A 12,500-nucleotide genomic window follows, 5' to 3' on the forward strand; every position below is an offset into this window, starting at 1 on the left:
TGTCTTCTCTTGAGAGCCAGGTCTGCCTACGGCGGCCTTTCTCAACCACAATGCTCACTGAGTCTGTACATAGTCAAAGATTTCCTTAATTTTGGGTCAGTTACAGTGGACAGGTATTCTACCACTGTGTACTCTCTGTTTCATGTCAAAAAGCTGAGGAAATGTACGAGTCTGCTGTTAATGATAATGCAGAGGATTTTCCCAAGGTGGCTGTTGCCGCATATCCCACGGTAGTTATTGGGGTCAAATTTGTCTCCACTTTTGAGGATTGGGGTGATCAGTCCTTGGTTCCAAATATTGAGGAGATGCCAGAGCCAAGGATGATGTTAAAGACTTTAAGTATAGCCAATTGGAACTTGTGGTCTGTATATTTGATCATTTATGTAGGATACCCACAGATGCAGGGTTTGTAGTTTGTTGTTTAGTTTATTCAGTGTAATTGGAGAATCCAGTGGCTTCTGGTAGTCTTTAATAGTTGATTCTAAGATTTGTATTTGATCATGTTTTTGCTCTTTGTTCTTTATTATAGAGACAAAAAAATTGGAGAAGTGGTTTACCCATACATCTCAAATCAAATCAAATCAAATATATTTATATAGCCCTTCGTACATCAGCTGATATCTCAAAGTGCTGTACAGTAACCCAGCCTAAAACCCCAAACAGCAAGCAATGCAGGTGTAGAGGCACGGTGGCTAGGAAGAACTCCCTAGAAGGGCCAAAGCCTAGGAAGAAACCTAGAGAGGAACCAGGCTATGTGGGGTGGCCAGTCCACTTCTGGCTGTGCCGGGTGGAGATTATAACAGAACATGGCCAAGATGTTCAAATGTTCATAAATGACCAGCATGGTCCAATAATAATAAGGCAGAACAGTTGAAACTGGAGCAGCAGCACGGTCTGGTGGACTGGGGACAGCAAGGAGTCATCATGTCAGGTAGTCCTGAGGCATGGTCCTAGGGCTCAGGTCCTCCGAGAGGGAGAAAGAAAGAGAGAAGGAGAGAATTAGAGAACGCACACTTAGATTCACACAGGACACCGAATAGGACAGGAGAAGTACTCCAGATATAACAAACTGACCCTAGCCCCCCGACACATAAACTACTGCAGCATAAATACTGGAGGCTGAGACAGGAGGGGTCAGGAGACACTGTGGCCCCATCCGAGGACACCCCCGGACAGGGCCAAACAGGAAGGATATAACCCCACCCACTTTGCCAAAGCACAGCCCCCACACCACTAGAGGGATATCTTCAACCATCAACTTACCATCCTGAGACAAGGCTGAGTATAGCCCACAAAGATCTCCGCCACGGCACAACCCAAGGGGGGGGGGCCAACCCAGACAGGATGGCCACATCGGTGAATCAACCCACTAAGGTGACGCGCCCCCTCCAGGGACAGTATGAGAGAGCCCCAGTAAGCCAGTGACTCAGCCCCTGTAATAGGGTTAGAGGCAGAGAATCCCAGTGGAGGGAGGGGAACCGGCCAGGCAGAGACAGCAAGGGCGGTTCGTTGCTCCAGAGCCTTTCCGTTCACCCTCCCACTCCTGGGCCAGACTACACTCAATCATATGACCCACTGAAGAGATGAGTCTTCAGTAAGGACTTAAAGGTTGAGACCGAGTCTGCGTCTCTGACATGGGTAAGCAGACCGTTCCATAAAAATGGAGCTCTATAGGACAAAGCCCTGCCTCCAGCTGTTTGCTTAGAAATTCTAGGGACAATTAGGAGGCCTGCGTCTTGTGACCGTAGCGTATGTGTAGGTATGTACGGCAGGACCAAATCAGAGAGATAGGTAGGAGCAAGCCCATGTAATGCTTTGTAGGTTAGCAGTAAAACCTTGAAATCAGCCCTTGCTTTGACAGGTCACATACACATGCCAGTGTAGGGCTTGTGCTTCTAGTTCCGACAATGCAGTGATAACCAACAAGTAATCTAACTAACAATTCCAAAACTACTGTCTGTGTAGGGAGGCTCGCACTGGAGTAATATGATCAAATTCTTTGGTTCTAGTCAGGATTCTAGCAGCCGTATTTAGCACTAACTGAAGTGTGTTTAGTGCTTTATCCGGGTAGCCGGAAAGTAGAGCATTGCAGTAGTCTAACCTAGAAGTGACAAAAGCATGGATTAATTTTTCTGCATCTTTTTTGGACAGAAAGTTTCTGATTTTTGCAATGTTACGTAGATGGAAAAAAGCGGTCCTTGAAATGGTCTTGATATGTTCTTCAAAAGAGAGATCAGGGTCCAGAGTAACGCCGAGGTCCTTCACAGTTTTATTTGAGACGACTGTACAGCCATTAAGATTAATTGTCAGATTCAACAGAAGATCTCTTTGTTTCTTGGGACCTAGAACAAGCATCTCTGTTTTGTCCGAGTTTAAAAGTAGAAAGTTTGCAGCCATCCACTTCCTTATGTCTGAAACACATGCTTCTAGCAAGGGGTATTTTGGGGCTTCACCATGTTTCATTGAAATGTACAGCTGTGTGTCATCCGCATAGCAGTGAAAGTTAACATTGTGTTTCCGAATGACATCCCCAAGAGGTAAAATATATAGTGAAAACAATAGTACATGACCATCTGATCATTTATCACTCTTGGGAAAATGTTAAATTATTCGCCTACCTCCTCATGCCTTTTGCACACATTGTATATAGACTCCCCTTTTTTTCTACTGTGTTATTGACTTGTTAATTGTTTACTCCATGTGTAACTCTGTGTTGTCTGTTCACACTGCTATGCTTTATCTTGGCCAGGTCGCAGTTGCAAATGAGAACTTGTTCTCAACTAGCCTACCTGGTTAAATAAAGGTGAAATAAAATGTTTAAAAAATAAGGTCTAGGAGCACGAGGACAGATGCAGAGCCTCGATCTAATACCATTAAAAGGTAATTTACCCCCTTCACAAGTGCCGTCTCAGTGCTATGATGGGGTCTAAAACCAGACTGAAGCATTTTGTATACATTGTAATTCTTCAGGGAGGCAGTGGGTTGCTGCGCAACAGCCTTCTCTAAAATTTTTGAGAGGAATGGAAGATTCGATATAGGCCGATAGTTTTTAATATTTTTGGGTCAAGGTTTGTCTTTTTCAAGAGAGGCTTTATTACTGCCACTTGTAGTGAGTTTGGTACACATCCGGTGGATAGAGAAACGTTTATTATGCTCAACATAGGAGGGCCAAGCACAGGAAGCAGCTCTTTCAGTAGTTTAGTTGGAATAGGGTCCAGTATACAGCTTGAAGGTTTAGAGGCCATGATTATTTTCATCATTGTGTCAAGAGATATAGTACTAAAACACTTGAGCGTCTCCCCTTGATCCTAGGTCCTGGCAGAGTTGTGCAGACTCAGGACAACTGAGCTTTGAAGGAATACGCAGATTTAAAGAGGAGTCCATAATTTGCTTTCTAATAATCATGATCTTTTCCTCAAAGAAGTTCATGAATTTATCACTGCTAAAGTGAAAGTCATCCTCTTTTGGGGAATGCTGCTTTTTAGTTAGCTTTGCGACATGTATCAAAAAGGAATTGTTCTTATTTTTAAGTTAGAAAAATAGGATGATCGAGCAGCAGTAAGACTCTTCGGTACTGCATGGTACTGTCTTTCCAAGCTAGTCGGAAGACTTCCAGTTTGGTGTGGCGCCATTTCCGTTCCAATTTTCTGGAAGCTTGCTTCAGAGCACGGGTATTTTCTGTGTACCAGGGAGCTAGTTTCTGACGAGAAATGTTTTTAGTTTTTAGGGGTGCAACTGCATCTAGGGTATTGCGCAAGGTTAAATTGAGTTAGTTAGTATATAAATAATAATATATGCCATTTAGCAGACGCTTTTATCCAAAGCGACTTACAGTCATGTGTGCATACATTCTACGTTAGGTGGTTAACTGATTTTGGTTTTTGTCCTCTGGCGTCCTTGATTAGACAGAGGGAATCTGGAAGGACATCAAGGAATCTTTGTGTTGTCTGTGAATTTATAGCACAACTTTTGATGGACTGTAAACAGTAGCTATAAAAAGTGATTGAGTCCGCTGCATAGATTTCATGACTAGAAGCTGAAAAGACGAAAACGTCTTTTTTTTGTAAATTGAAATTTGCTGTCGTAAATGTTAGCAACACCTCCGTTAGATTATATTGATTACATTGAGCTGTTGTTTTAGTAGTGTATTTCTGTATTGTTTTAGTGATTCACCATAGTGAAAGCTTGGACTTGGATTTTCTGGGTCTCTATGTCTCTATGATTGAATAGGTCTCTCAATTTCTTTCTTAGGTTTTGCATTCTTCATCAAACCATTTGTCTTTGACATTTTTATTTTTGAAAATAAAATATACTCTTTAGGTTTTCAACTGGCAAGTTTACACCTTCACTATTACAGTGAAACATTTTGTCCAGGAAATTGTCTAGAAGGGTTTGAATTTGTTGTTGCCTAATAGGTTTCCACACTGCTTTCCTTCCATCTATAGCATTTCTTAATATTATTCAGCTCCTTTGGCTTTGATTGAGCATTGCTTTGCTTCATGATTGAGTATTGCTCTTTTCAAGTAGACTGGGATTTTGCTGTGGTCTGATAGAGGTTTCAGTGGGCTGCCTGTGAACGCTCTGGGAGATGCTGGGTTGAGGTCGGTGATAAAGTAGTCTACAGTACTTCTGCCAAGAGATGAGCCATACCATAGGAGCTATATGTGTACCTACCATAGGAGTCCCCTCGAAGCCTACCATTGACTATGTACATACCCAGGATGTAACAGAGCTACAGTGCCTTGCGAAAGTATTCGGCCCACTTGAACTTTGCAACCTTTTGCCACATTTCAGGCTTCAAACATAAAGATATAAAACTGTATTTTTTTGTGAAGAATCAACAACAAGTGGGACACAATCATGAAGTGGAACGACATTTATTGGATATTTCAAACTTTTTTAACAAATCAAAAACGGAAAAATTGGGCGTGCAAAATTATTCAGCACCCTTAAGTTAATACTTTGTAGCGCCACCTTTTGCTGAGATTACAGCTGTAAGTCGCTTGGGGTATGTCTCTATCAGTTTTGCACATCTCTGTCTCTCTTTCTTTCTCTCTCTCTCTCTCTCTCTCTCTCTCTCTCTCTCTCTCTCTCTCTCTCTCTCTCTCTCTCTCTCTCTCTCTCTCTCTCTGTCTCTCAATTCAATTCAATTCAATTCTCTCTCTTTCGAAAAGGGAAAAGTACAACCAGAAATTAACATTACACTCTCTCTGAAACTTTATCTGAAATTAAATCACAGGGGACTGTTTTGTGTTATCTGGGAACTAACAAATGGACTGTTTTGTTTGTGTTGTCAGATTGTCCACCGTACTCTGGCGGCCATGTTGGGATCTCTGGCTGCCCTGGCTGCTCTGGCCATGATCGGAGATGTAAGACTTCCCTTTTTTACTGTGTTAACATCACAATCAATGTTGTATTCTAGTTAGTGACAGACTGTCAACAGAGGTATATTTTCTACTGATACATACCGTATATCAACAGAGCTAGCATTTACTTCCTCTGTCTATTGGCTAGCTAGCATTTACTTCCTCTGTCTATTGGCTAGCTAGCATTTACTTCCTCTGTCTATTGGCTAGCTAGCATTTACTTCCTCTGTCTATTGGCTAGCTATCATTTACTTCCTCTGTCTATTGGCTAGCTATCATTTACTTCTTCTGTCTATTGGCTAGCTAGCATTTACTTCCTCTGTCTATTGGCTAGCTAGCATTTACTTCCTCTGTCTATTGGCTAGCTAGCATTTACTTCCTCTGTCTATTGGCTAGCTAGCATTTACTTCCTCTGTCTATTGGCTAGCTATCATTTACTTCCTCTGTCTATTGGCTAGCTAGCATTTACTTCCTCTGTCTATTGGCTAGCTAGCATTTACTTCCTCTGTCTATTGGCTAGCTAGCATTTACTTCCTCTGTCTATTGGCTAGCTAGCATTTACTTCCTCTGTCTATTGGCTAGCTAGCATTTACTTCCTCTGTCTATTGGCTAGCTATCATTTACTTCCTCTGTCTATTGGCTAGCTATCATTTACTTCCTCTGTCTATTGGCTAGCTAGCATTTACTTCCTCTGTCTATTGGCTAGCTAGCATTTACTTCCTCTGTCTATTGGCTAGCTAGCATTTACTTCCTCTGTCTATTGGCTAGCTAGCATTTACTTCCTCTGTCTATTGGCTAGCTAGCATTTACTTCCTCTGTCTATTGGCTAGCTAGCATTTACTTCCTCTGTCTATTGGCTAGCTATCATTTAGTTCCTCTGTCTATTGGCTAGCTATCATTTAGTTCCTCTGTCTATTGGTTAGCTATCATTTAGTTCCTCTGTCTATTGGCTAGCTATCATTTAGTTCCTCTGTCTATTGGTTAGCTATCATTTAGTTCCTCTGTCTATTGGTTAGCTATCATTTAGTTCCTCTGTCTATTGGTTAGCTATCATTTAGTTCCTCTGTCTATTGGTTAGCTATCATTTAGTTCCTCTGTCTATTGGCTAGCTATCATTTAGTTCCTCTGTCTATTGGTTAGCTATCATTTAGTTCCTCTGTCTATTGGCTAGCTATCATTTACTTCCTCTGTCTATTGGCTAGCTATCATTTAGTTCCTCTGTCTATTGGCTAGCTATCATTTAGTTCCTCTGTCTATTGGCTAGCTATCATTTAGTTCCTCTGTCTATTGGTTAGCTATCATTTAGTTCCTCTGTCTATTGGCTAGCTATCATTTAGTTTCTCTGTCTATTGGCTAGCTATCATTTACTTCCTCTGTCTATTGGCTAGCTATCATTTAGTTCCTCTGTCTATTGGCTAGCTATCATTTAGTTCCTCTGTCTATTGGCTAGCTATCATTTACTTCCTCTGTCTATTGGCTAGCTAGCATTTACTTCCTCTGTCTATTGGCTAGCTATCATTTAGTTCCCCTGTCTATTGGCTAGTAGTATCATTTAGTTCCTCTGTATATTGGCTAGTAGTATCATTTAGTTCCTCTGTATATTGGCTAGCTATCTTTTAGTTCCTCTGTCTATTGACTAGCTATCATTTAGTTCCTCGGTATATTGGCTAGCTATCATTTAGTTCCTCTGTCTATTGGTTAGCTATCAATTAGCTCCTCTGTCTATTGGCTAGTAGTATCATTTAGTTCCTCTGTATATTGGCTAGCTATCTTTTAGTTCCTCTGTATATTGGCTAGCTATCATTTAGTTCCTCGGTATATTGGCTAGCTATCATTTAGTTCCTCGGTATATTGGCTAGCTATCATTTAGTTCCTCTGTCTATTGGCTAGTAGTATCATTTAGTTCCTCTGTATATTGGCTAGCTATCATTTAGTTCCTCTGTCTATTGGCTAGCTATCATTTAGTTCCTCTTTCTCTCTGTGTCTCTCTGTCTGTCTTCCAGCGTCCCAGTCTGAGCACTGTGGTGGAGTGGATCGACTATGAAACTCTGGCTCTTCTGTTTGGCATGGTAAGTAAGTCACGCCCTGTTGAGTCTCAAATGATGTCAAGACAGTTAGCGATGCTGAAACAGTTAGTGATGTCGAGACAGTTAGCGATGTCGAGACAGTTAGCGATGCTGAAACAGTTAGTGATGTCGAGACAGTTAGCGATGCTGAAACAGTTAGCGATGTCGAGACAGTTAGTGATGTCGAGACAGTTAGCGATGCTGAAACAGTTAGCGATGTCGAGACAGTTAGCGATGTCGAGACAGTTAGTGATGTCGAGACAGTTAGCGATGCTGAAACAGTTAGCGATGCTGAAACAGTTAGCGATGCTGAAACAGTTAGCGGTCAAATGGCACCCTACACCCTATGGGCCCTGGGCACCCTACACCCTATGGGCCCTGGTCACCCTACACCCTATAGGCCCTGGTCACCCTACACCCTATGGGCCCTGGTCACCCTACACCCTATGGGCCCTGGCAAATGGCACCCTACACCCTATGGGCCCTGGTCACCCTACACCCTATGGGCCCTGGTCAAATGGCACCCTACACCCTATGGGCCCTGGTCAAATAGCACCCTATGGGCCCTGGGCACCCTACACCCTATGGGCCCTGGTCACCCTACACCCTATGGGCCCTAGGCACCCTACACCCTATGGGCCCTGGTCACCCTACACCCTATGGGCCCTGGTCACCCTACACCCTATGGGCCCTGGTCAAATGGCACCCTACACCCTATGAGCCCTGGTCACCCTACACCCTATGGGCCCTCGTCAAATAGCACCCTACACCCCATAGTCCCTGGTCAAATGGTAGCCTATAGACCCTGGTCAAAATTACTGCACTATCTTTAAGGATTAGGATGCCATTAGGGAGGCATTAAATATTATCCTTTGACAACCCAGATCTTTGGATATGAATGGTGAATGGTGAATGGTGACTGGTGACTGGTGAATGGTGAATGGGGAACGGTGAACGGTGAATGGTGAATGGTGAATGGTGAATGGTGACTGGTGAACGGTGAATGGTGAATGGTGAATGGTGAATGGTGACTGGTGAATGGTGAATGGTGAATGGTGAATGGTGAATGGTGAATGGTGAATGGTGAATGGGGAACGGTGAATGGTGAATGGGGAACGGTGAACGGTGAACGGTGAACGGTGAACGGTGAACGGTGAACGGTGAATGGTGAAATGGGTGAACGGTGAATGGTGACCGGTGAATGGTGAAATGGTTACTGGTGAATGGTGAATGGTGAATGGTGACTGGTGAATGGTGAATGGTGACTGGTGAATGGGGAACGGTGAATGGTGAATGGTGAATGGTGAAATGGTGACTGGTGAATGGTGAATGGGGAACGGTGAACGGTGAACGGTGAATGGTGAAATGGTTACTGGTGAATGGTGAATGGTGAACGGTCAATGGGGAACGGTGAACGGTGAACGGTGAACGGTGAAATGGTGACTGGTGACTGGTGACTGGTGAACTGGTGAATGGTGAATGGTGAACGGGGAATGGGGAATGGTGAACGGTGAATGGTGAACGGTGAATGGGGGGGAATGGTGAATGGGGAATGGGGAACGGTGAACAGTGAACAGTGAATGGGGAACGGTGAATGGTGAACGGAACGGTGAACAGTGAATGGTGAATGGGGAATGGTGAATGGGGAATGGGGAACAGTGAATGGTGAATGGTGAATGGGGAACGGTGAATGAATGGTGAATGGGGGGGAATGGGGAATGGGGAATGGTGAACAATGGTGAATGGTGAATGGGGAACGGTGAAATGCAGTAATTTAGTTAGTCCTATTAAAGTTTCATAATTGTTGTTTGTATAACTGTCTTATACCAGTCTCATAACTGTTATTTCAAATGACTGGTTCTCTGCATTGTGATTACAGATGGTTCTAGTTCTCTGCATTGTGATTACAGATGGTTCTAGTTCTCTGCATTGTGATTACAGATGGTTCTAGTTCTCTGCATTGTGATTACAGATGGTTCTAGTTATCTGCATTGTGATTACAGATGGTTCTAGTTCTCTGCATTGTGATTACAGATGGTTCTAGTTCTCTGCATTGTGATTACAGATGGTTCTAGTTATCTGCATTGTGATTACAGATGGTTCTAGTTATCTGCATTGTGATTACAGATGGTTCTAGTTATCTGCATTGTGATTACAGATGGTTCTAGTTATCTGCATTGTGATTACAGATGGTTCTAGTTCTCTGCATTGTGATTACAGATGGTTCTAGTTATCTGCATTGTGATTACAGATGGTTCTAGTTATCTGCATTGTGATTACAGATGGTTCTAGTTCTCTGCATTGTGATTACAGATGGTTCTAGTTATCTGCATTGTGATTACAGATGGTTCTAGTTATCTGCATTGTGATTACAGATGGTTCTAGTTATCTGCATTGTGATTACAGATGGTTCTAGTTCTCTGCATTGTGATTACAGATGGTTCTATTTATCTGCATTGTGATTACAGATGGTTATAGTTATCTGCATTGTGATTACAGATGGTTCTAGTTATCTGCATTGTGATTACAGATGGTTCTAGTTATCTGCATTGTGATTACAGATGGTTCTAGTTATCTGCATTGTGATTACAGATGGTTCTAGTTATCTGCATTGTGATTACAGATGGTTCTAGTTATCTGCATTGTGATTACAGATGGTTCTAGTTATCTGCATTGTGATTACAGATGGTTCTAGTTCTCTGCATTGTGATTACAGATGGTTCTATTTATCTGCATTGTGATTACAGATGGTTCTAGTTCTCTGCATTACAACAGGTTTGCTCTTTCCCTTACAGATGATTCTAGTTGCCATCTTCTCAGAGACTGGTTTCTTTGACTACTGTGCTGTGAAGGTGAGTTGGTCAACAGTGGCACTGTCCTGAGTGACTCTAAATGTGGCTTTCCAGTAGGTCTAACCACTGTCCTGAGTGACTCTAAATGTGGCTTTCCAGTAGGTCTAACCACTGTCCTGAGTGAGCTCTAAATGTGGCTCTAAATGTGGCTTTCCAGTAGGTCTAACCACTGTCCTGAGTGACTCTAAATGTGGCTTTCCAGTAGGTCTAACCACTGTCCTGAGTGACTCTAAATGTGGCTTTCCAGTAGGTCTAACTACTGTCCTGAGTGACTCTAAATGTGGCTTTCCAGTAGGTCTAACTACTGTCCTGAGTGACTCTAAATGTGGCTTTCCAGTAGGTCTAACCACTGTCCTGAGTGACTCTAAATGTGGCTTTCCAGTAGGTCTAACCACTGTCCTGAGTGACTCTAAATGTGGCTTTCCAGTAGGTCTAACCACTGTCCTGAGTGACTCTAAATGTGGCTTTCCAGTAGGTCTAACCACTGTCCTGAGTGACTCTAAATGTGGCTTTCCAGTAGGTCTAACCACTGTCCTGAGTGACTCTAAATGTGGCTTTCCAGTAGGTCTAACCACTGTCCTGAGTGACTCTAAATGTGGCTTTCCAGTAGGTCTAACCACTGTCCTGAGTGACTCTAAATGTGGCTTTCCAGTAGGTCTAACCACTGTCCTGGGTGACTCTAAATGTGGCTTTCCAGTAGGTCTAACCACTGTCCTGAGTGACTCTAAATGTGGCTTTCCAGTAGGTCTAACCACTGTCCTGAGTGACTCTAAATGTCCTGGTGACTTTCTTTCAGTAGGTCTAACCACTGTCCTGAGTGACTCTAAATGTGGCTTTCCAGTAGGTCTAACCACTGTCCTGAGTGACTCTAAATGTGGCTTTCCAGTAGGTTTAACCACTGTCCTGAGTGACTCTAAATGTGGCTTTCCAGTAGGTCTAACCACTGTCCTGAGTGACTCTAAATGTGGCTTTCCAGTAGGTCTAACCACTGTCCTGAGTGACTCTAAATGTGGCTTTCCAGTAGGTCTAACCACTGTCCTGAGTGACTCTAAATGTGGCTTTCCAGTAGGTCTAACCACTGTCCTGAGTGACTCTAAATGTATTTCCTATATGTTGCATTTCATTTGACCAGAACCCTGTGGGTCAAACGCAATGCCCCATATAGGGAACTAGGTGCCATTTGGGATGCAGACTTTGTGCTATTATCCCATCCTCATCCTCTCTCCACCCTCATCCTCTCATCCTCTCATCCTCTCTCCACCCTCATCCTCTCATCCTCTCTCCACCCTCATCCTCTCATCCTCTCTCCACCCTCATCCTCTCATCCTCTCTCCACCCTCATCCTCTCTCCACCCTCATCCTCTCTCCACGCTCATCCTCTCTCCACCCTCATCCTCTCTCCACGCTCATCCTCTCTCCACCCTCATCCTCTCTCCACGCTCATCCTCTCTCCACGCCCATCCTCTCTCCACGCTCATCCTCTCTCCACGCCCATCCTCTCTCCACTCTCATCCTCTCTCCACTCTCATCCTCTCTCCACACTCATCCTCTCTCAACCCCCATCCTCTCTCCACCCTCATCCTCTCTCCACCCTCATCCTCTCTCCACGCTCATCCTCTCTCCACCCTCATCCTCTCTCCACGCTCATCCTCTCTCCACGCTCATCCTCTCTCCACCCTCATCCTGTCTCCATGCTCATCCTCTCTCCACCCTCATCCTCTCTTCACTCTCATCCTCTCATCCTCTCTCCATGCTCATCCTCTCTCCACGCTCATCCTCTCTCCACCCTCATCCTCTCTTCACTCTCATCCCCTCTCCACCCTCATCCTCTCTCCACCCTTATCCTCTCTCCACCCTCATCCTCTCTTCACTCTCATCCTCTGTCCACGCTCATCCTCTCATCTTCTCTCCATCCTCATCCTCTCTTCACCCTCATGCTCTCTCCACCCTCATCCTTTATCCACCCTCATTCTTTGTCCACTCTCATCCTCTGTCCATGCTCATCCTCTCATCTTCTCTCCATCCTCATCCTCTCTCCACCCTCATCCTCCCTCCATGCTCATCCTCTCTCCACGCTCATCCTCTCTCCACCCTCATTATCTCTTCACTCTCATCCTCTCTCCACGCTCATCCTCTCAACCCCTCTCCACCCTCATCCTCTCATACTCTCTCCACCCTCATCCTCTCTCCACCCTCATCCTCTCATCCTCTCATCT

The 12,500-nt window shown here is 44.0% G+C and overlaps 1 protein-coding gene across 1 annotated transcript in view; it reads left to right on the forward strand.

The window, feature by feature from the left end:
* Window positions 1-12,500, forward strand: part of oca2 (oculocutaneous albinism II) — a 204,710-nt gene that overhangs the window by 84,777 nt on the left and 107,433 nt on the right. Inside the window, exons 10-12 of the mRNA XM_046299807.1 lie at window positions 5,298-5,369; window positions 7,370-7,435; window positions 10,228-10,284. Coding sequence (XP_046155763.1) covers window positions 5,298-5,369; window positions 7,370-7,435; window positions 10,228-10,284 — 195 coding nt within the window. The remainder of the gene's footprint in view (window positions 1-5,297; window positions 5,370-7,369; window positions 7,436-10,227; window positions 10,285-12,500) is intronic.

This window comes from Oncorhynchus gorbuscha, linkage group LG15 (assembly GCF_021184085.1).
Source record: "Oncorhynchus gorbuscha isolate QuinsamMale2020 ecotype Even-year linkage group LG15, OgorEven_v1.0, whole genome shotgun sequence".
NCBI classification, from domain to species: domain Eukaryota; kingdom Metazoa; phylum Chordata; class Actinopteri; order Salmoniformes; family Salmonidae; genus Oncorhynchus; species Oncorhynchus gorbuscha.